This window comes from Oryctolagus cuniculus, chromosome 3, assembly GCF_051225735.1.
Source record: "Oryctolagus cuniculus isolate XC-2025 breed Fujian yellow rabbit chromosome 3, ASM5122573v1, whole genome shotgun sequence".
NCBI lineage: Eukaryota > Metazoa > Chordata > Mammalia > Lagomorpha > Leporidae > Oryctolagus > Oryctolagus cuniculus.
Window position 1 is genome coordinate 181,340,472 of NC_142869.1, and position 24,529 is coordinate 181,365,000.

Below are 24,529 nucleotides of genomic sequence, written 5' to 3' on the forward strand. Positions count from 1 at the left end.
GACACAACACACGACTCCAGCAGCCGAGAGCCAGAGAAAATGCCGCTTTGAAGAGTGAGATGAGATCAGACTGTTGCAGCTCTTGCCACTGGTGATATAGCCCAAAGGAAGGTTTGGTGTGAATCTGGCCTGGAGTCCTAAGGGTATAGGGTACCCGCTAACCTAGAATTAAAAAAAAGGTACAGGCCGGCGCCGCGGCTCACTAGGCTAATCCTCCGCCTAGCGGCGCCGGCACACCGGGTTCTAGTCCCGGTCGGGGCGCCGGATTCTGTCCCGGTTGCCCCTCTTCCAGGCCAGCCCTCTGCTGTGGCCCGGGAGTGCAGTGGAGGATGGCCCAGGTGCTTGGGCCCTGCACCCCATGGGAGACCAGGAAAAGCACCTGGCTCCTGGCTCCTGCCATCGGATCAGCGCGGTGCGCCGGCCGCAGCGCGTCGGCCGCGGCGGCCATTGGAGGGTGAACCAACGGCAAAAGGAAGACCTTTCTCTCTGTCTCTCTCTCTCACTGTCCACTCTGCCTGTCAAAAAAAAAAAAAAAAAAAAAAAAAAAAAAAAAAGGTACAGGTTTCTCTCTCCCCAACCCCCCAAGGCACCTGGAAACTGGCTGAGAGGGCAGGCACCATTTTGAACATACACAGCAGCAGAAATTCGTGTGTGAGTACCAAGCAACTGGCCAGCACAAAATGCCAACTTGACAGAGTAGCAGTGGCAGCAGCTCCGATGGGTGCACTGGGAAATCAGCCGAGAGAAGGCAACATTGTGAAACAAGTAGGGATTGTGGCCAGCAGTTCTTGTGCAGGTGGATTCTACTAGAAGAAAAAATTTGCATTCCCCACTGACTTTGAGTCTTGCCGGGAAGACTGACAAGGGGCTGGGCACCCACGTAGGACTGTGAGGTGCCCCTGGCCTCTCAGCATATCACAGGTTCCAGGGCTCAAACCACCCAGACAGAGCACCCATAGGCAGCTGGCTGTGGGGACATGTCTGCCTCTCTGTGGACAGGACAGGCTAGGTAGGCAGAGAGGGTCCTCTACACCCCATGGCTAAGGGAACCTTATGTGCTGGAACTGTGGGAACTCTGTTACTGCAAGAGAAGGTGCAGGGTGTAGCTGGGTCTCTGGGCAATCACACACTCAAGCTCCCCGATTGCCTGGGGTGTGTCATTGCAATGGGACCCATGTCTACACTGAGGATAGCACCGATCTTTGTGTACTTCATGCAGCAGTGTAGATAAGTATTGCACCCACTGTGATGCAGCACCTGGGCGTTGATCACTTTGGAAGGGAGGAGGTGAGGTTATGCCAACACAGGTGCTTATTCCCTCCTGCCTACTAAAAAGAAGAGATTTACCACACCCAACCTGGGTGTCACCCTGGATACTCACCCCTCCCTGTACCACTGACCAGAGCTCCCTGGCCAAACCCAGCACACACCTCTGGGTATTCACTGAAAGAACAGAAACTTCACTAAGTCACAGAGCCATAGTTCAAAGACAGAAGCCATCAGAGGAAAAAGCCAACAAGTATCTCAACAAATATCTAAAAATAAACACAGAAATTCAAGAAAAAAGAATAAGGAAGACAACATGACCCCTCGAGAGAACACAACACTTCAATATTAGAATGTGAAGATGAAGAGATTAATGAAATTCCTGAAACAGAACTCAAAAGATTAATCATAGGGAATGAGAAGCAAATTCATGAATTAAAGAAATTCATACATCACATGAATGAAAAATTTCCCAAGAAGTTGAGATTGCGAAGAGAAATCAAAATGATATATTAGAAATGAAAATTTCAGTGTGTCAAGTAAAAAATACAGTTGAAAGCCTTAACAACAGAATTCATTAAGTAGAAGAAAATCTGAGTTAGAAGAAAATTGATGAAAAGTTTTCAGAACAAAAAATAAAGAGAGAGAGAGAGAGAAAGACATTAGAATAATTAAAAACAGTGTTGGAGATTTCTGGGATACTATCAAATGACCCAACATAGGAGACTTAGGATTTCCTGATGGTGTGGGAAGAGCGAATGAATCAGAAATCCTATTCAGTGGAATAATTACAGAAGATTTCCCTAATTTGGAGGAAGAAAAAATGTCCAAGAGAAAAAGGCACGAAAACTGCTTATAGACATGACCAAAAACTTCACCGTGACACAGTGTAGTCATACTTTCAACAGCAAAACATAACAAAAGTTTATAAATTGTGCACAAGACAAATGCCAGATTACTTTCAGAGAATATACCATTGGCCCAACTAGCCAAAAAATAAATAAATAAATAAATAAATAAATAAAAAGAGGGAGAAGAACCAAATCAATGATATCAGAATTGAAAAAGGAAATGTAACATCAGATAACTACAGAAATAAAAAGAATCATCAGGAATTACTGCAAAGAGCTATATGCTAACAAATCAGAAAATCTAGAAGAAATGAATAGATTCCTGGACATACACAACATACCTAAATTAAGTCATGAAGATACAGAACACCTAAAAGACCAATAACCAAGAAGGAGGTTAAGTCAGTAATAGACTCTCCCAACAAAGGAAAGCCCAGGACCCAGTGGCTTCACTGCTGAATTCTACCAGACTTTCAAAGAATAAACAATTCCAATTCTTCTCAAGATTTTTAAGACAACTGAAATGGAGGGGATCCTCCCAAACTCCTTCTGTGAGGCCAGCATCACCTAAATTCCTTAACCAGAAAAAGCAGCAACAGAAAAAGAGATCTATAGACCAGTATCCCAGATGAATATAGATGCAAGAATCCTCAACAAAATACCAGTTGTTGAATGTGAACAACACATCAGAAAGATCATTTACAAGGATCAAATGGAATCTATTCTGATATGCAGGGATGGTTCAAGATTCGCAACTCAGTGTGATACATCCCATTAACAAACTGAAGATAACCATACGGTTATCTCAGTAGATGCAGAGAAAGCATTTGATAAAAGACAACACGCTTTCACGATGAAAACCTTAAGCAAACTGGGTATAGAAGGAACATTTCTCAACCCAATAAAGGCAATTTATGACAAACCAACAGCCAGCATCTTATTCAATGTGGAAAAGCTGGAAGCATTTCCTCTAATATCCCTAACCAGAAAAGGATGCCCACTTTCACCACTGCTATTCAATATAGTCCTGGAAATTTTGGCCAGGGCCATTAGGCAAGAAAAAGAAATAAAGGGATACAAACTGGAAAGAAGGAAGTCCAACTATCCCTATTCGCAGATGATATGATTCTATATATAGCGGATCCAAAATACTCCACTAAGAGACTATTGGAATTCATAAAAGAGTTTGGTGAATTGGCAGCATATGAAATTAATACATAAAAAATCAATGTCCTTTGTATCCACAGACAATGTCATGCAGAGAAAGAACTTCTCAGATGAAGTCCATTCACAATAGCTACAAAAAATTGAATGCCTTGGAAGGAATTTAACCAAGGTGGTCAAAGATTAAACATTAAAGAAAGAAATAGAGGAAGACACACAAAAAATGGGAAAAAAATCTTCCGTGTTGGTGTCTTGGAAGAATTAATATCATCCAAATGTATATACTGCCCAAAGTAATTTACAGATTCAATGTAATACCAATGAAATTACCATGAAGTTCTTCTCAGATCTAGAATGAATGATGATAGCACAAGAGATCTTGAATAGCTAAAGCAATCTTATACAACAAAAACAACGCAGGTGGCATCCTAATACCTGATTTAAAGACATACTACAGGGCAGGCAGTTATAACCAAGAGTGCCTGGTATTAGAAAAAAATTAGATGTGTAGGCCAATGGATAGAATAGAAAGTCCAGAAACAAACCCATGTATTTAACCAACATATCTTTGACAAAGGAGCTAACACCAATCTCTTGAGCATGGACAGCCTCTTCAACAAATGGTGCTGGGAACACTTGGATCTCCACATGCAGATGTATGAAGCATGAGCCCTACCTTACATCTTACACAAAAATCCACTCAAAATGTATGAAGGACCTAAATCCATGACCTAGTATCACCAAATTATCAGAGATTATTAGAGATCATTGGTGAAAGTCTGTAAGACATTGGCATAGCAAAAGAGCTCTTGGACAAGACCCCAGAAGCACAGGCAATCAAAGCCAAAATAGAAACATGGGATGGCATCAAGCTGGGAAGCTTTTACACCGCAAAAGAAACACCCGGGGCCGGCGCTGTGGCATAGTGGATAAAGCTGCCGCCTGCAGTGCCGGCATCCCATATGGATTCGGAGTTGAGTCCCGGCTGCTCCACTTCTGATCCAGCTCTCTGCTGTGGCCTGGAAAAAGCAGTGGAGGATGGCCCAAGTCCTTGGGCCCCTGCACCCATGTGGGAGACCTGGAAGAAGCTCCTGGCTCCTGGCCTCCTGTCAGTGCAGCTGCAGCTGTTGCAGCCAATTTGGAAGTGAACCAGTGGATGGAAGACCTCTCTCTCTCTCTCTCTCTCTCTGCCTCTGCCTCTCTGTGTGTAACTCTGACTTTTAAATAAATAAATAAACCTAAAAAAAAAAGAAACGCCTGCAAAGTGAAGAGCCAACCACAGATAAGAGAAAATATTTGCAAACTATGAAATTGATCAAGGATCATTATTCAGAATCCAAAAAGAGCCCAAGAAAGTCAACAACAACAGAATAAACAATCCAATTAAGAAATGGGCCACAGACACATGAAAAAATTTTCAGGACCACTGGCCATTAGTAAAAAGCAAATCAAAACCACAAAGAGGTTTCACTTCATCCCAGTTAGAATAGCTCTCATACAGAAATCCACAAATAATAAATGCTGCCAAGGAGGTGGGGGGAAGGTACTCTAATCCACTGTTGGTGGAAATGTAAACTGATTCAGCCTTTGTGGAAGACAGTGTGGAGATAACTCAGATCTCTGAATACAGACCTACCATGTGATCCAGCATCCCTCTCCTGGGAATTTACCCACAGCAAATGAGATCAGCAAATGAAAGAGTTATCTGTACCCTCATGTTCACTGTCCCTCAATTCACAATAGCTAAGATATGGAATCAACCAAGATGTCTATCAACTGATGACTGGAAAAAGAACTTATGGTGTAAACACACCATGGAATACTACTCAGCAATAAAAAAAATGAAATCCTGTTATTTGCAATAAAATAGATGTAACTTAAAACCATTATACTTAGAGAAATAAACCATTCCCCAAAAGACAGATACCTTATGTTTTCCCTGATCTATGTTAACTAACAGAGTACCTAAAATGTAATGTATTGCAGTGAAACTGACATTTTGAGATTCGATGACCATTTACAGCCCTTGTCTCTACTGTTGAGCAAGTGCTTTTTTCTTTACACTATTTGTTGACCTCTTTACTTAGTGCAGAGTTAATCTTACAAGTAGAAAGTAAACTGAAATAGATCTTCATAAAAATTAAGAGTGTGAATAGGAGAGGGAGGAGGAAGAAGGGTAGGAACAGGGTGGGATGTGGGGAGCAACTGAGACCAGACTAAGTTACTGGAATTAAGACTTATTCTATGCATCTGCTCTCCCACAATATGGTGCTGGGGAGGAGTAAACTTCTACGCAGCTGCCTCTCACCAATTTGACTGATGAGCTGCAGGAGCTGATCCTGCTCCTGATTGGAGGAGAGCAGTGTGCTCGGCATGTGGGTAGCAGAGCATGGATTGGTGGAAGAGGACTATAAAGGAGGAGAGAGACAACATGCACCAGGAACATCTGAAGGAATACCTGAGCAGCCCCCGAGAGAGCCGGCCGGCGGTGTGCCGCTCCTCCGCGGAAGCGGGGAAAGTGGCAGGGGGTGCCGCCCCTCCACAGTCAGCAGCCAACCCGGGAAGGACCAGCAGCAAACCCGGGAAGGGCCGGGCAGACAAAAGAACAGTGCAGGGTCCTGTGTCGTTCCTCCGCGAATGGGGGAGCGACAGTGGGAGGGAAGGTAATGTGCGATGTATCACTATGTTCCTAAATATGTATATATGAAATACATGAAATTTTTATACCTTAAATAAAATTTAAAAAATTGCCAAGGCTTAGAAGGTTGAAAATTACTTTCTTAGAACATATGTTCCTGGAAGTCAGTAGAGAGTGCCAGATTAATCCGGTTTTAACAAACCATGCATTTGTTCATTCTTACCGTGCTGTAGTCATACCAAAGGGCTTGAGGGAAATAGGCACGGATCGCAAAAGTGTTCTGAAACATAAAATCAAACATCATTATGAATATTCCAGGAAGGAAATAGTGTAATTTCAATTTTTAAGACACTTTCTCTAGAGTAAGGCAAAGAGGGAATTTTATTAGCAATTTAAGAATGTACAAGATTTTATTAAGGATGATCCAGAAGAATTCTTATTAAAACACACAACAGGGGCAGGTGCCGTGGCACAGTAGGTTAATCCTCCACCTGCGGCACTGGCATCCCACATGTGCGCTGGTTCAAGACCCGGCTGCTCCACTCCGATCCAGCTCTCTGCTATGGCCTGGGAAAGCAGTAGAAGATGGCCCAAGTCCTTGGGCCCCTGCTCCCACGTGGGAGACCCAGAAGAAGCTCCTGGCTCCTGGCTTCGGATCGACGCAGCTCCAGCCGTTGCAGCTATTTGGGGAGTGAACCAGCAGAAGGAAGACCTTTCTTTCTCTCTGTCTCTCCCTCTCACTGTCTGTAACTCTACCTCTCAAATAATAAAATCTTAAAAAAAAAAAAAAAAACAAGAAATAATTTTTTAAAAATTACTGTAAAACCATACAAGATGACAAATTTCTAAAAATAGCAATCAACTAGTGGTGTGAAACTTTCATTGGAGAGGATCTCAGAAAAAGGAAAAGTTTTCCTTTAGGGGTAGTAGGAAGGCATTCACCGGAAACAACACAGGATGATCTAAAAACACTTCTCCTGTACCTTACCGTTAGTGATTGGAGGGTTTCTGATCTACTGCAAAAACTCACACTTTCCAGCACAGGGCTGATAAGGATGGCAGGGCCCCACATGAACTGTTGGTCTATATCCCACGTTGTGCTGTCGTTTGTAAACCTGAAAAGGTAAGCGTGAAATCTTTATCCCTGAACTCCTACAACCTTCGCAGAGGAGTGCTACAAGGGAGAGAGTCTCTACTCACTCGTGGAGAAGAGGTCGGATGACAGTGCTGCCCTCCACGTGAGCCTTGTACATCAGCGTGTAGAGATAAGGCAGCAAGGAGTATCTGATCTGCAGGGCTTTTTGTGAGGCCATCTCAAAGGTTGAGTTCCATGCCACAGGATCTTGTCTCTAAGTTAACAAAGAGCACAGAACCGACTGGTTTTCCTTCACTACACCCTGGTGATGTCAGGAAGGATCAGTGAGCATTTCCTCCACACACATCTTCCCCACCGCTTCTCCCTTCAGGTCTGGCCACCCCTTTCCCTGCAAAAGCTCTCAGAACTAGAGCTTCTTGGTTCTTCTTTGTTATTGATTTCTGTGTCTCCTGCCCAGGTCCAGCCTTAGCCCTGTGTATGTGTGGCACAATCAATCATTCTTTATGAAGCACTGACATTTCATCAATGGATTTGAATAAAATATAAATGCGATTTGCTTAAAAGAATGGATTTTTACATTTTAGTTCCATGGGGGAGACATAATAAATTCTCTCCTCATGGGTATTAACACCCCAGGAGGTGAGAAAAAGCATACTCAAAAATTGTCAATAACTCTGAGGTTCTAAACTTGGTGGATATTCTAGAAAACGGAGGTCCCAATGATTTGTATGACCTTTCTCAGGGAGGAAGTAGAATGACCTTGTGGGTTCAAAATAAGCTGTGCTGGGAGGTTGCGAAGCACCTGCTGCAGGAACTGCTGACTCACCCTCGTCCCGATGGTGTTGTGGTTCCTGGAAAATGGATAAAAGGCCCCCAGCTGCATCCAGCGAATGCACATCTCATATTCAGCATCTCCAAAGAACCCACAGATGTCTGCTCCTGTCTGAGAAGATGCAAAAATCAGAGCATGGGGTGGGACTCCAGTGGGTTGTAGACACACTGAAATGTGACTGGGTAATTAGTGATGGCCTCTGTTTGACTTACATAAGGTATTCCAAAGAGACTGAACTCCATCATACCTGCAATGAGAAGATATGGCTGTGTGGAATATGGAAACACTTTGGGGAAGACAGACCTGGCTTTTCCTTGCCCTGTTAGAAAGCCTTGGGAATTCATGATGAAAATATTGAAAGGTGGGTATAAATTAAAACATCCCTAGAAAAGTCCAATCTTGATGATGATCTAGATACAGAGGGCCCTAGGAAGAACATCACACACCAATGATAGACTTCCCCAGCTGGTCCCACGCCGCTGTGTTCTCCCCCAGCCAGTGTCCACCCCAGCGGCCAGAAGAGGGGAACGTGGAGCGGGTGATGACGATCCCTCGCTGTCCCGTCACCTCCTGCACGGCTCTGGGTGGAGAGGAACAAGGAGGTGAACTGAAGGTGGACACGAGCCTGGACAGTCATAGAGCTGCATCACAGAGAGAACTTGCAGCTTGCTGTGTGGGGTGGCAGAGCTGTTCCACTCAGAGTCAAATGCTTTCCTGCCCAGAAAACATCTGCTGACGAACAGTGGGGCCAAAGTCCCAACCAAAGTCTCAGCAGGACAACCGGAGGAAGACTGATCTCTGCTACATGATTTCATTCTTAAAGAAAAGTCCAGTTAGATAGTTATCTGGGGCTGAGGAGTAGAACTGCGATTTAATGGAACCTTTCTCCTCTGCTGGAATTAGGCTCGTCACGTTCGTGTGTACTATCTCACAAAAAGAGCTACTTCCTCTTCATGAGGAAGACTTCCTTATATTGCTTTTACTGTTGGGATACTAAGGCTCAGAGAAGTTAGATCACTTGTTTTAGTCATTGGAAGAGAAAGGAGGCAGAGCCAGGATCCAAATGAAAGTCTATACGACCATAGCCCTTTCGTGATATTCACTCTCCCATGCAGGATATTTTTTGCACACATGGGCAAATATTCAAAAAAGACATTTAAATCTCATTTGATTGAAGAGAAATTGTCTACACGTATCTCCAGTCAGAAAATAGACAACTCTTTAGGAGAAAAAATCAACGGAACAAAAGAGAACATCTATTAAATGACTCTAGTATGTATACAATCCAAATTTTTGTTAAAGGAAGCATTACAAATCAATAAATACAGATGCACTATCCAATAAATGAAGCCAGGAAAAGAGCTACTTACTATAAGGAAAACTGCTCCACTTAGCTCACTTCCAATATTTCACACCAAAAGAAATCCAGAAGTGGATGAAGATACTACATACACACACATACTCTTATTATAGCAAACAAAAAAAAATACAATCTGATTTCTACAGGGAAATGGAATTTTGGAGAATAAAAGCAATAAACAAAACACAGTGAGGGAGGAGGTATAGATTTAACCACATACAGATTGGAAGTATGTTTATATATACATGCATACATATGTGTGTGTATGTATATGTGTGCATATGTGGTGAAGGAATAGGGGTGGAAGACCACTTAGATTTTTATAAGAATCTAGGTGAGAGGCAGTGAAGACCTTGAATAAGGCAGAGGTCTAGCATAAGGGAGAATGTGAGTAGAATAAGCATGAATGTGAACAAAGCAGCGAATGACTATCTCAGCCCAGTTCCATTCACATCAATAAAGAACTCACGAGCGCCAGCAAGGCCCTTTGCAAGACTCTTAATTCAGACTTCTGGGTTCACAGGTGAGGAATCAGACCTCCAGGAACGGAGGGTAATATGGGAAAGAAGTTAGCTCACCTTGCGACATATTAAATTTGAGTTGTTAGTAAGATGTCTGCTAGGAAATATTTATTAGACACTGGGAAATGTGATCTCAGGGCCACACTTCCTTCTTTTTCTATGTCCTGTTTATTCTGGCTAATAAATAATAATTAAAATAGGCAAAGGATTTCCTATCTTTCTTAAGATATTATGGCCCTGGTAAGTACCAGATATTTTTACCACCAAGAAAGGTTACATTTATTCTTTGTATGTCAGGCACAGAAGATTAAACTAATGTAACTGCTAAATTTTCCACTGGATACTTGCTTGCCAGGATTGTTCATTCAAATCTAGCAATCCTAGCTCTTCCATTATTCTGTAAGGAGTGACTCTCTGGTGCTTCAGGCACAATTATCTAAATAGCAGCCTATCTCCTCCATGTGGGAGCCAATGGGCTTTGACTGTAGAGCAAGATGTAGGTATCCAACTCCAACATGCAAATCTACAGAGACAAGTCAGCATTTGTTAGAGTGACAAAAGGGAATTGCAATGTACGATGAACGTTAAAACCACGTGTTTGTGACTTCCCTGTCCTTTGAGGAAGTCATTCTAAACAAAACATTCTTGAAACAAAACAAAAAATGTCTATGGGGCGACAGGAATATGACATCTGTGGGAATTCTGGACTTGAAGTTCAAGAGAGAAGGTTGTGCTGGGGCCATAGATTGGAGAGTCATCTGCATTCAGAAAGTGTTTAAACTCTTCAGTGTGTGGGTGCTGATCCAAGAGAGGGCTGCACGGGGTGAAAGAGAGATGACTGAACGCCACCCTAGGAGTAACACACAGGAGACTGGACCGGGAAGGGACACCTGCCAGGGAGCTGGTGAAACAGTGGTCAGAGAAGCAAATGCACAAATAACCTGAATCAACACAGGAAGGCACAGTTGAGACCCTGAGGAGAAAGCAAAAGCACAGAGCTTACGTAGCAGGGCATATTGTGGACCTCAAAGCCAGCAGAGGGAGAGGCCAGCATGCAAATCCACACACTGATCCCATGTGTACTGAGCTCTCACATCAGCATAGCACTCAGGGGCACACAAAGAGGAAGCGGCCGTCGGTCAGTGCTTGAACAGAGTTGCAGATAAGACACAGTCCTTACCCTGCACAAGGTGCTTAGAGGAGGTAACTTAAAATGTGGGCCACAGTGTAAGCTTGGGAGTTAAGAGAAAAGGGGATTAGGAGAGACAGAGTCATCCGAGAGGTTTTCATGGAGGAAATGGGTTCAAGCAGGACTTTAGATTGCAGGTATTGCTTCTGGCCTAGAAAAAGCAGAAGACAGCCTAAGTGTTTGGGGCTCTTATATCCACACGGGACATCCAAATGAAACTCCTGGCTGCTGACTTTGGCCTGGTCCATCAGGGGAGTGAACCAGGGGATGGAAGATTTTTTTAAAAGATTTATTTATTTATTTATTTGAAAGTCAGAGTTATGCTGAAGAGAGAAGGAGAGGCAGAGAGAAGGAGATAGAGAGAGAGAGAGATCTTCCATCTGCTGGCTCACTTCCCAGTTGGCCACAATGGCTGAGCCAGGCTGAAGCCAGGAGCCAGGAACATCATCCAAATCTCTACATTGAGGGTAGGAGCCCAGATGTTTTAACCATCTTCTGTTGCTTTTCCCAAGTCATTAGCAGGGAGCTGGATTGCAAGTGGAGCATCCAAGACATAAACCAACACCCATATGGGAGGCCAGCATCTCAGATGGCTTTAACCACTATGCTACATTGCTGCCTCCAAGTTCGTAAGTGTTAAATGTTTATAGCACTGGGGCCAGCGCTGTGGTACAGCGGGTTAAAGCACCAGTCTGCAGTGCTGGCATCCCATATAGGAGTTGGTTTGAGTGCCAACTGCTCCAGTTCCAATCCAGTTCCCTGCTAGCATGCCTGGGAAAGTAGTGGAGGATGACCCAAGTGCTTGGGCCCCTGTGCCCATGTAGGAGACCTGGATGAAGCTCTTGGCTCCTGGTTTCAGATAGGGTCAGTTCAGCTCTGGCCATTGTGGCCATTTGAGGAGTGAACCAGCAGATGCAAGACCTCTCTCTCTCTGCCTCTGCCTCTCTGTGATTCTGCCTTTCAAATAAATCAATCTTTAAAAAATGTTTATAGCATCACTATTTAAAATAGCCAAGAAGTGAAAACAACAACCTGAATTTTCACCAACTGATGGATGTATAAAGAAAATATAGCATCTTTATGCAATGGAACATTATTGATCTGTAAAAAGAAACGAAATACTGATGCATGCTAAGAGATAAATCTTTTTTTTTTTTTTTGACAGGCAGAGTGGACAGTGAGAGAGAGAGACAGAGAGAAAGGTCTTCCTTTTGCCGTTGGTTCACCCTCCATTGGCCGCCGCGGCCAGCGCGCTGCGGCCGGCGCACCGCGCTGATCCGATGGCAGGAGCCAGGAGCCAGGTGCTTTTCCTGGTCTCCCATGGGGTGCAGGGCCCAAGCACCTGGGCCATCCTCCACTGCACTCCCGGGCCACAGCAGAGGGCTGGCCTGGAAGAGGGGCAACCGGGACAGAATCCGGTGCCCCGACTGGGACTAGAACCCGGTGTGCCGGCGCCGCAAGGCGGAGGATTAGCCTAGTGAGCCGCGGCGCCGGCCCAAGAGATAAATCTTGAAAACACGCCGCACACACACACAATACTCAGGCACAAAAGACCACACGCTGTGTGATTTCATTCAGATGAAATATCCAGAATAATAATCCATATATACAGAAGGTAGATTAGTAGTGACTTGAGTTTAGGACATGGAAAAAAAATATGAGAATGACTGCTAATGGATCAGGATTTTCCTTTGGAGATGGTGAAAATTGTCTTAACATTTTACAGATGACTGCACAACTCTATGAATATACAAAAAACCACCAACTGCGCAGCTCAAATAGGTGACTTTAGCAATCTACTTGACAAATAGGCTCAGTTGTTGTACCTGCTTGGGGAATCTTGCATGGAATTTGTACATACATCCATTTAATCAGAATAACGCTGATAGGAGCACAACAGAAGTCTAACAAGAGAAAAAGCAACAATGTGTACAGTTATCTTTGCTACCAGTGATGAAAACACTCACTCGTAGGTGGGTCTGGTCTGGGACCACCCGTACAGGCTGTGCACGTCATAGTGCCGCACACGGGAGCCGTCTGGCAGGATCTGCTCACTCTCCATGCACAGGGTCTTGCTGCTCAGGCCCGTGCCCCTGGACTCCAGGTCTGAACAGAAATGATCCATTATTTCCCAAGCAACTTGATTTGCACATTGTTTAGAAATGCCTATCATTTTAGCATTTCTCTATTTCAATCAATAACTTTGAAACCAATAACAGGTCCAATTTCCCAAGTTTTTAGCTCTACAAAATCAACATCATGTGACTTTATAGCCAAAGATGGACAGGGTATAGAACTGGGGAAAACACCCTTCCTTTTGTTCCAACTCTTGGTTTATAGAGTACTAGCAGATTTGTCACTGGAATAAATCCTTGTTGTCAGGACTGTGGCATCCACTAGATGGTAATGTCCTCAAGGGAAAAGATCTTATTTTTAATCAACTTGGTATGAAAATGTGTAAATCTTTCTGAGTCGTCAGCACTTGCTTGATACTTAAATATTAAATCAGAGAGGAAGAAGAGCACTAACGAGTGACTTAGCGAGCCATGGGCAGGCAGCATAGCAGTGACCCTCAAGGAACTTGGAGTCTAGATTCTGTCCCCCAAATTACTGGTGCACCACTTCTATAAAGTGAGTCACCTCCCTCCTTGGGGTCCTGCAAGATGTAAAGACCCAGCTTTCTGAGAATCCTGTGATTCCAACATCCTATTTCTGTTTGTGTCAGAGTACAAATGGGGAACATCCTTTATGAAGTATCTGCTGACATGAGAGAGTTCATGGACTAGATTTTATTACATGATCAAAAGAACCTCTCTCATTCTCTCTCTTTCTTTCCTTTGTGTGTGCATATGTGTTTGCATACAGAAGTCTTTAAAATTTCAACAGTCAGCTTACAATGATCAAAGTAATCAAATGTACCAATCACCATGTAGGGCCTTTCACAATCCTGTCATTATTTTTGTGTTTGATTAGTAATTTATTTATTCATTATTTACTAGTAATTTTTATTAGTAGTACATTTTTTATTTGAGATAATTCAATTTGGGGTTTTATGTCATGATTAACAATACATTCTATATCAAAAATTAGACTTTGCTTTGACAGTAAAGAGGAAAGTTTCAAGGTGTTTGATTAGGGAAGTAATTTGAGGAAGTTATCATGTTACATACATGGCACATAGGGTGGATTATTAAGAATATCATTTCGGCAGCCATTGACAGATCCATCCACAAAGTTTGATGGCTCGTTCATGTCCTGAAATGAGTGAGCAAAAACAGTTCTGTGATGTGAGGGGCAGTAGAGCATTGGCTATTTAGGCCACTGACCTCAGGGAAATGAACGTGTCATAATTGAAGCCCTCGGTCCTCCAAGTGGCTTCAATTACTCTCTTCAATTCCTAGCAGTGACCAAAATGGACTCTAAGAATATCCGTGTCAGATTAGGTGGAGTGGTACACTCTTCAGACTACCTGGTATTTTTAAATTTAGGAAGATTATTTCACAGTGAGAAAAAGGCTGAGATAATCCTGGAGCCTGGATCCAGGAAATCTCTTGAAACATGCCCACTCAGGAAGCCAGTCTTCGTTTCTCCACGCGTGGATTGTTCACTCCATCTTTATCCAGTGGTGACTATTGTCTTCCTCTACACTTTGTTACTCTGACAGCTTAGAATAATTCTGTTATCAGCCTAGACTATGCACAGGAAAGGCAATTCACTTTCTGCTGCAGATAGATCCCCAAAAACTTGTGTATAACATATGCAAATCTGGAAACAAAATCAAATTTGGAGTAAATTCTTTTTAGAAGAAAAGAGTAAGAGCTCCTGAAGGGATGGTCATTGCTTCCCCTATCAAGGGAAAGGTTACAATTTTGTATGTTGGACTATGGTAAGTAGGACACAACCCTGGTCAAGGCAAGTATTGGATAAGTGTTCATTATTTTGAGTTATCCAGCTGTAGCATTCCCTCTTGCAGAAATTTCCTGCAAAAATACCCTGGAGTTACTAGTAACTGCTGTGATCAGTGCCACCCACATCTCTTCACTGATTCTGCTGTTTGGTTGATTAATGTACTTTCATATTCTACCTTCTGCCTATCTCTCCTGAACAATCAAATGTCAGGGAGTCCCCAGGACTGCCCATTACCTTATAGGTTTGTCTCTGGATGAATATCAAGCTTATGCCAGCTCAGTCCATCTTTGAGCAGTTCCTCAGAGTTGGCCCAGAACTTGTTTAAGATTTCAGGCCACTGGGCAATCAGGAAGGCAATCAAAATATTGATATGCTTTCAAACAACAGAAAAGCACAAACACATGTGCCTTGGACACATGTTCTAGACCTAAAAAATCCCTGCTGTAAGTTGGCTCTAAGGCCAACAGCCTGTGTAACACGTGTCTAAACAGGTCTCTGAAGCCATCCCCTGAAAGCATTCTGCGTCAGTCCCATAGTGAGTGTCTACCTCTCTGATGGCTGTCCTGTGGGTCCCAGCTCTGCCCTCTACTGTAGAAAGGGTTCTCAGGCTGCCTCACTAATTGGCCAACAGGGGATGCTGGTGAGAGACTGGAGGATGAGAGGTAAGAGGACCCCGGGAATTTTTCCTCTCTCTCATGCTCTGGCATCTGCAGCAGTGGCACAGCTCCTCCACTGGCTCTAACTCCCCCGAGATAAAGTATGGCTAGGTAGACCACAGTAATTATAGCATTGCCTGGTCTCAACACCCAGATTCTGTAACAATCTCCCTTCTTTTGGTCCCTTGTGGTCCAGCTCCCTGCTTTGCCAGTCTCTGGATTGCCACTCCACATTTTCACTACCAACAATTCCAAAGAAAAGCAATTAAGGGTGCACTTACAATCCTCAACCCATCAAATTTCAAGCTCTTCTCTGGCTCCTGAGGGTTTGTGTAGAGCTCTTGTATTTCTTTCTTCCACCACGCAGCTGTGCTATTTCTCAGGAAATCAGGAAAAGCAACGTGGGCCCTGGACCACTGTAAGAGTAACACACACGCTCAGGGTGGGGCCCCAGCCTCCCTGGGAGGGAGAATCCGAGGACCAGGAAGGAGAGAGGAACAGGTATGTGTGTCTGTCCAGTTCAGTTTCGGAAGTAACCCGAGGTCTGCTGTAACACGGAGTTTAGTGGACACAGAGACTGGGGAAGGCTGATTTCATTATTTTCTTGGAAGAAGGTTAAATAGCTTTAAAGTCCCTTTTAAACATAGGATTTCCTGTAAGACTAGACATTAAATCATAGTAACTGGAAATTAACAATCAATGTCGAAACAGTTGAACTTTAGAAATACAAATGCTTTTTCTAGACTGGCTAAATGAACTGAAGGAGAATCCCTCATCCAGGCAAGAGTGAGCTGCAGAGAGTAGGGGTGCTGATGCCAGGCTGGTGTGGTAGCAAAGGTGAGTTTAAGGCCAGTACTGCTTTCAACTGGCTTGTATTTTCTTTTGTATGTAGATAATTCATTAAAATCCAGTACTTTCATAAAGAATGTCCCTCTAGTGAAAACATTCTAGACTTTTTCATTCTTTTCCAAGCAATGCTGGATTCAAATCAATTGCAATGCATTAAATGGCATATGTATGAGTGGGTTCCATCAGTAAGTTCCTTCTATACATTTTATTTTAGCTGTTTGTTGAGTTTTTCATAGGAGGTACTTTTTCTGCCAAGAAATTACCAGCAAACAAGGACACTCAAGTTAGAGCTGCTTAGTAAAGCTAAGACACTTATCCATTAGGATAAAACAGATACAACTCAACTCGCTTAGAGGAAGGTAGACAAAAATCCATGTACAATTGTATTCTAACCTGAGCTTCATTGTCAAGAGATCCATTCACATTTACATTGGGCAGCTCTGGCCAAACCTGGAGAAAAAGAACAAAAAGTTAAAGCTTTAAAAGTCATCACATAGAGATGAGATTTCATGATAGACTCTGAAGATATGTATCTTCATAAAATGCTGGGAGATTTTGTCACATATTAAATTATAAAGGCTGAATATACGAAATTATTTTAAGTGAAAGTAAGTTATGTTGAGGTCTCTTTATTCATTCTGTACATTTTTAAACTTTCATTTTTGAAATTAACATTAGCTAAATTTGTTTTAAACATATCTTTTTAAAATTACTTTCAACTGTCTGGTCTACCTGTCACAAACCTATAGTAAAATTCCCTATAAAGGGGCTTGCGCTGTGGCGCAGCAGGTTAAAGCCCTGGCCTGAAGCACTGGCATCCCATGTAGGTGCCTCTTCTAGTCCCGGCTGCTCTACTTCCGATCCAGCTCTCTGCTGTGGCCTGGGAAAGTAGCAGAAGATGCCCCAAGTCCTTGGGCCCCTGCACCTACATGGGAGACCCAGAAGAAGCTCCTGGCTCCTGGGTTTGGATTGGCGCAGCTCCGGCCATTGCGGCCATCTGGGAAGTGAACCAACAGATTGAAGCCCTCTGTCTCTGTCTCTACTTCTCTCTGTAACTCTGTTTTTCAAATAAATAAAATAAATATTTTTAAAAATCCCCTTTATAGCTAAATGTGAAGGATTACTCTAAATAAGATTGATTTCCATCAATTGCCCATGAACTTAGCCAAAATACTATGACTTATTGGAGACCCCAAGAATATATAGTGTTACAAAGCTATACTGTCATACTATCTAGCAAGTCCATCTATAATTACAGGAAATTAACTATGTACACTAATTAACTAATACAATTAGCAAACCTTTATTGAACACTGACTATATGCTCTTCCAGTATTTTTATCTGCTGAGATTTAGGTAATCAGTTGTGCTTGTTTTCTAAGAGTTCATAGATGGTTATATACATAAGTGCTGAACTGTATGTCATAATCTCTTAGGGAAATGAAACAGAAAAGGGAAAAATAGGAGGAGCTACGATAGCTGCTGAATGCTTCATAACAGGTATGATTTAAGCTGGTCTTCAAGTATAGATATTATCTGAGTAAGCCGAAAAGGCAACATTGAAAGTGAGCATGGCGTATACCCAGAACAATAGTAAGTAGCATAGCATAATAAAGAACAGAGTTTGAATTAGGTTTGAGTCAGGTTCAAGAGCTACTATTACCTAGAGTTAGGAGGTCCCCCCAAAATGTTATTGTATCACACATATGAAATCAGCACTTTGACCACAGAAAAGGGGTTAAAAAGACAAGAGAAATGGGGGACTCTGCACGACGTAGTGATTTATTTAGATGCAGAAGCTAATTAATCATCCCAAGTCGAGGATGAATGTGCTTTGAGTGTGGGTGGCTGGAAGACGTAGATTTCAAAATCCCTCCCAGAGGGACTCTTAATGTTTGTTAAGTGGAATCTGTAAGGGATGACGGTATTTGAATATTCCCAGGCAATAAGAGCACTCAAAAATAGCCTGGGAGATTAGACCCATTACCTTGGCTTTGTTATTGTTTGTTGAGCTACTTGGTATCAGGCAGATTGTCTTCAATCATAGTTTATTAATTGCCCAACATATTTTCCAAGGTTTTATTAAGAGACTGTTTTAGTCAATACAAGGTAATGTTAATTAAATATAGGCGCCACCCCCCAAGCCATACCTTTCCCCAGACAATGTCACTCGTGTCAGGCCATGTGATAAACACATCATTTTCTTGTCCTCTAGTGAACGTGAGGTACTGTGTCTCATTACCAGAAATGGCTGGGTCCTGTGGTGAAAGGACATCAAACCACCAGTGTGAGAAAAACATCTACAAGGAAGTTCCTCCCCCAAAATTAATGAATCCTGGTGTCACAAATGACGAATCGCAGTACCAGTAAAATAAAATTCAAAAGCCATGGATAACTTATCTTATGTCTACTGGGTGTGCCACCCTAAGGAATTGAAACAGGTGGGTGCCACAGTTACCCAAAATATGATGTGCAACCATTATGAAGCACCATCTCTTTGAAAGGTATCTGTGTCAACAAATAGAGTCTTTATATTTTACAGAAAGTAACCAACCAAAGACAGAACCAATGAAAGAAAATGAAAATCCTACAGAAATTGAAATATGACACAGCATGAGTGATTTTGTCAATGACATAAAAATCTATGTTGACAGTGAGTTGAAAGATAAAAGAATATATTGGCGTTACTCCATAAAAATCATGGAAGAAAAAAAGGGTACTGATATTTGGAAACAACTCCTGGAGATAAACCAGGTTAATAAGACATTACCCTCAAGCACATTTAAAAAATGTATTCCATTGTCAGAATGCAGTAGCACTTTCCTTTAGAAAGTGAGACTTTACTATATTCTGTGACCTAACTTGTCCAGCCAAATCAATATTTCTTCTTCAGTGTGTCTTTTACCTGCTCCAATTAGTCTGTGTGATACAAAAGTATTTACGAAACATCAAAGTTTTAATTCATAGGTAAGTCTGTCTAGGGACAACATTTTTTGAAATCCATGCACAGATTTTTCATTTTTCATGAACTTTTTGGATACCTTGCAGAGTATGCAGTTTCACAATTTTGAATTGCCACCAAGTTTTTTTAAATGTTAGCTGTCTTTCACTAGATTAAAAAAAATTTACATTCCTGAGAAAAAGAACATTGTATTCACTAATTTAGGATATACATACACACACATAACTTTTAGAACAGTGATTTTTCAAATAGCCAGTTCTATCCAAATATTTGAATAAATGAATCAATGAAAAAGAAGTCAGCAAGTAATACTAATTTTGGAAGGTAGAGGGAGAATCATTTGCAGGTAACTGCTTCTGTATTTACCAAGATCAATCTTCCAATGTAAAATAATAAACTAGTATTCTAAATATTAACTCAATTCTTTATGAGTTTAAGTAAGGAGAGATAAGTTCCTTGATGGTAACCATGGCTGAGTGATGACCTACATAAGGGGTTTGTAATGCCCGAAGGCAAACAGACAGCACAGCTCTTCCTTCTGAGAAAGAACTAAGTGAGAAGCTCTCTGTTGGTGGTGTTATATTCACTGTCCTAAGGGAAGAGTAGGAAAAAGTTATGGATTCCGGCAGCTGGTGCTGTGGCACACAGGTTAAGCTGTCATCTGCAATGCCCACGTCGTATATGAGCACCTGTTCAAGTCCTGGCTGCTCCACTCCGTATCCAGCTCCCTACTAATGCTCCTGGGAAAGCAATGGAAGATGACCCAAGTGCGTGGTCCCCTGCTACACACAAGGGAGATCTGGAATGGAATTCTAGGCTCCTAACTTCAGCCCAGCCCAGTCCTGACCTTTGGCCACCATTTGGGTAGAGAACCAATGGATGTGAGATCTCTGTCTCTCAGTCTCTCTCTGTAACTTCACCCTTCAAACAAATAAACCTTTTTTTTAAAGTTACCTTCAAGTGACACAAGTTACAAAATTAAATATTATAAATTATATATTTATTATATATTTATATATAAATTATATATTATAAATTATATATATTATAAATTATAAATTATATATAATTACATATATAAATTATATATATTATAAATTGTCATATTTTAAAAACTACTTATAGTTATATTCCTTTATTCACTTCTTGAAACCTTATAGAAAAGTACAGGTTTACAGGTTGCAGAATATGTGCAAAGAGGTCTCCTTCATCCAGTTTCCCTCAATGGTACTATTTTTGAACCATGACTATAGAACTGGAATCTAATCCACCTCGATACCCACCAGAGTAAGTATGAATCTCATGCCATCTTCCTTCATTTGCTCCATCAGCAGACTCAGGTTTTGAAAGCTGGGGCTGAGGGTGAAGTCCAGTTTCCGGTCCATGTAATCCATGTCTACATGTTGGACGTCCTGAGGGGAGAAACAAGCAAGATATCTGGGATCCTGCTCTGTCAGGACCGGGTCCTGGGCCCCCTTAACCTCTCACCTTATTACCTCTCCACACTGGATTTTCAATTGTGCTCACTGGGTTTTCTTCCTGATTCCTGCCTGCGGCTCATCTGCCCCACGCTTTCTCCCTCTGCTCCACCAGCTGGAACTCTCTCCTGCTTCCTTCCCTCAATTCATTCCCACTCTTCAAATCTCAAATGCCAGGGACCTAGCAAAGTGCTAATGGAAACATGCAAGGGCATTTCTAAGAGATGTCTCTTAGAAACACAAAACACTTGTATGCGTTTGTTTTTCCTATAGTAATCTTACTGAATTTAATCATATTTAGAAGTTCATTATTTTATATCTTTCCAGAATATATATCACATATATATGGAATATATACATATAGCTTCCAGAATATATGCATATATATATATAATAATGCATGATGTATAAAAATCACATAAAACATATTTTGGAATATATATATTTTGGAAAACTATAAAATAATATTCGATTATAAAATTTTCTATTATAGCTTTACAGAATATATATTTATCCTAGAATGTATATATATATATATATATTCTAGAGAGTTATAAGATAATGTGTAATATATAAAATTACAGACATGTAAAGCAACCCAGCTTACTACACATGAAGCTCACCCAGTTTGTGATTGTGGATCTGTAGCTAAAGTGGTTTAAGACTTAGAAAAAGAAAGATTCTTCCTTTTAGACAAAGGTGATAATCTCCTGACATGACCTTAAGACTGAATAACCATTATTTGGAGAAACAGAGACTTGTGCATAAGGCAAAACTTAGAAGAAAATGAACCAACATATTATTAGCATTGATTGTGTTGGCAAAGTAATCTATGGATTTTTTTCAGTTTGAAATTTTCTGATATTTTCTAATTTCTGTATAATAAGTACACAGAGTAAGACTGTATATCTTGAGAAAAAAAGTTATCCCTGCATACATATGTCAAACTATGCTTGACAAGAGCATCGTAGCACTTGATTTTATTCTCATCTACAGATCACTAGTCACCCTCCACCACCTCAGGAGGGGAATTCAAAGTGGAGAAAGGGAATGAGTGATGCAAGTCTGGTAACTGTAAGACAGAGACCAAGCTGCTTGTGGAATTCTGCTTGTTGACAGTAACTGACCATATTTCTTGAGGCTTTTCTGGGTGCTATATTGTCACTGTAGGATTTGAAGAAGTGTGTATGTGTTTTAGAAAGTGAATGTTTAGATTCATCCATTTGCTTTCATTGTCACCTCATATCCATCTCTCCAAAATCTCCCTTATGAGTCCCCAGAGTGATGGCTAACGCCCAGCCACGGCTACTGCATCCCTGCCAAGAGGCAGTGAATATCAATATCCTCCAATCACATCCCTTGCTGCTGAAAGACCTATGCAACTCTCAGCTTTGAGTCGGATTTGAAAGGTAGCAGGAAACAAGAAGCAATGTATTCCATACAACACTAGTCCCATAGCTACATTTTGTTCCTTCTGAGTAGCCACAGCAGTAGTGTCTCTATGAAGCTGTTATATACAATTAGCTATACATTCACATAACTAATGAAGCCGCAGGCTGAGTGAGGGTGTCATACATAAGGAATTTGGGCTGCCACCATTGCATCATACAAACTGGCGATTTCAGCAACATTCTGGTATCCGTAGCGACTCAGCTGGAATCCCAAGGCCCAGTATGGAGTCATTGCTGGCCGACCGATCAACTAGAATAAAAAGAAAAATGGATCCAGGAAGATTTCTTAAGTAAGGAAAGGTATCTGGCTTATACTTGAAGCAACTTGAGTATTTCTATTGAGTACTACCTGATGCAAGATGCTCAGCTCAAGAGAAACAAGTCAAATAAATGCAGAACAACCGTGGAGACGGGGAATGAATTAAAAAAAAAAAAATGTAGTTGAAGCTTCCTGATAGTCTACAGCCTCTGCTAGAAAAACCGGGGACTGGATGATTATTACTGATGAGAGATTCTTGCGCTATTTAGCAAATAATCCAGAGACACGTAGGATGCTAACATGCAAGGATGGCCCTATAACCCTAAAATCTGACTTTTAGGAAAGATAACAATGATAACCCAAGAATAATAATAATAATAAAAACTTGGCTTATCTCACTGCTAAGAAAATAACAATAATACCAAATAAAAATCAGTGCACAGAATCACTTCCAACCTCAGTGTATTGCTGAGTTACAAGTTCAGGGGTTGGCCCTAAAACGATATAGAAGTCCAAAGTCCCTCCTGTGGTGCGGTACGTCAGGGCAGGAGTGGGCTGCAGTGTTATATCTGTAACAAAATTTTAAAAATAAAATACATGAGGAGCATTCCTGGAGCTGTCAATCACCCAGATGGGGGAACCTGCCCTAAAATTCGCTGGTTTCACTCTTGTTCTTTAATGCCCACCTCCTTTAGAAAGTCTTGCCTCAGCCAGTGGAATCAGAGATGGATTTACAGGCACCCCAAACATCACTTTGTGAAATGAGCCAAAATGTCAGTAAAATAAGGTTACACAAGGGTAGGGGCCGTGTTTCATCACAATTCTATACCTAACACCTGGTTTAGAATTTTCAGTAAATCCGGATTAAATGCACGAAGGAATGGAAGCTCCATGAATTTGTCCCATTTTCCTTGCCCTTAAGATTGTCTATTACTGCTGACGTCCTGGGTCCCACAGAGCATTCACAGGCATTTGTGAAGGTGCAGGAGAATGCGCCTAGTCTCACCCATGGCGTTGCTGTTCAGCAGGAGCACTCCGTGGGCACTGCCATCCTCCTCCAGGCCCATGTAGTAGGGGTGCACACCATAGGAATTCTTCTTGTACTGGTAGTAAAAATCATAAGGGCAATAAAAATGAGAAAATTGTTTCCACATAATAACCCAACAGTAATCTTGTCCCCAGTGTTAAAGATTCAGCTCAATATCACGTTTTCTTGACTCTCCCTCTCACCCAAAATAAAAGCTGTGTCCTCCTCCTCCAAGCCTCTTTACTTCCTAATACACCATTCTTTCATATCACTGATTGCGCCATGCCACCATTATTTCTGCACTGATCTGTCTTTCTAGCCTATAAGCCTCTGGAGAACACAGGGAGTGTCTTATGAAACATGTACCTAAGCACTTAGCAACTGGATGACACATAAGATATGTTAAATAAAGGTTTGTGAAATCAATAAAATGCATAGTTCACAGGGCAAAATACATGCCTTTAAAGGATAAAGGAGCATGACCTGTTGTGGCCTCTGTGGCTGAGAGCAGGGTTCATCTAAACAAGGAAAAACCGAGGAATCGGGTTCCAGAAGAATTAAAATACGTTTACTAACTTTACTCCTCCGTACTCACCGCCGGGGGCTCATCGCGAGCAAACATTCCCCACGTATGCCAGCTCATGTTTCTTCTGAAAGCTGTGTGCTCGGTCTCCCCAAAGCCATAGATGTACTGTGAGGGGAGGCGAGTGGAAATGGAGAGGAACTGGTCGTTGAAGGTGAAGCCGGGCAGCTGAGAGTCCCAACTGCAACACAAAGGCAGAACTCCATGCTGAGCTGTAGAACACAGGCCAGAGCAAACGTGCAACCCCTAAATTGATTCAGAAACCTCGTGAACTACGGAAAATCTGGACCTAGCTTCAAATGTTGTAAAGTGATTCAGGTCTTAAACGTGGCCATGACTCAGCACCAGTGTTGTGTGTTTGCATTTTTATTCTGTGGTTTGTGAGACTCAGAGCTCCTCTTCTAGGTCATGGCCTCCTTGAGGACAAGAACTATGTCC

At 41.9% G+C, this 24,529-nt stretch overlaps 1 protein-coding gene across 1 annotated transcript in view; it reads right to left on the bottom strand.

Moving 5' to 3' along the window:
- Positions 1-24,529, bottom strand: part of LOC100358478 (uncharacterized) — a 285,002-nt gene that overhangs the window by 19,227 nt on the left and 241,246 nt on the right. The window contains exons 175-190 of the mRNA XM_089328728.1: positions 24,104-24,272; positions 23,488-23,584; positions 22,938-23,050; positions 22,347-22,472; positions 20,577-20,705; positions 18,482-18,589; positions 16,725-16,781; positions 15,764-15,898; positions 14,088-14,172; positions 12,885-13,023; positions 8,294-8,427; positions 8,060-8,094; positions 7,842-7,958; positions 7,120-7,268; positions 6,950-7,034; positions 6,143-6,199 (exon numbers count right to left, since the gene is read on the bottom strand). Coding sequence (XP_089184854.1) covers positions 6,143-6,199; positions 6,950-7,034; positions 7,120-7,268; positions 7,842-7,958; positions 8,060-8,094; positions 8,294-8,427; positions 12,885-13,023; positions 14,088-14,172; positions 15,764-15,898; positions 16,725-16,781; positions 18,482-18,589; positions 20,577-20,705; positions 22,347-22,472; positions 22,938-23,050; positions 23,488-23,584; positions 24,104-24,272 — 1,735 coding nt within the window. The remainder of the gene's footprint in view (positions 1-6,142; positions 6,200-6,949; positions 7,035-7,119; positions 7,269-7,841; positions 7,959-8,059; positions 8,095-8,293; positions 8,428-12,884; positions 13,024-14,087; positions 14,173-15,763; positions 15,899-16,724; positions 16,782-18,481; positions 18,590-20,576; positions 20,706-22,346; positions 22,473-22,937; positions 23,051-23,487; positions 23,585-24,103; positions 24,273-24,529) is intronic.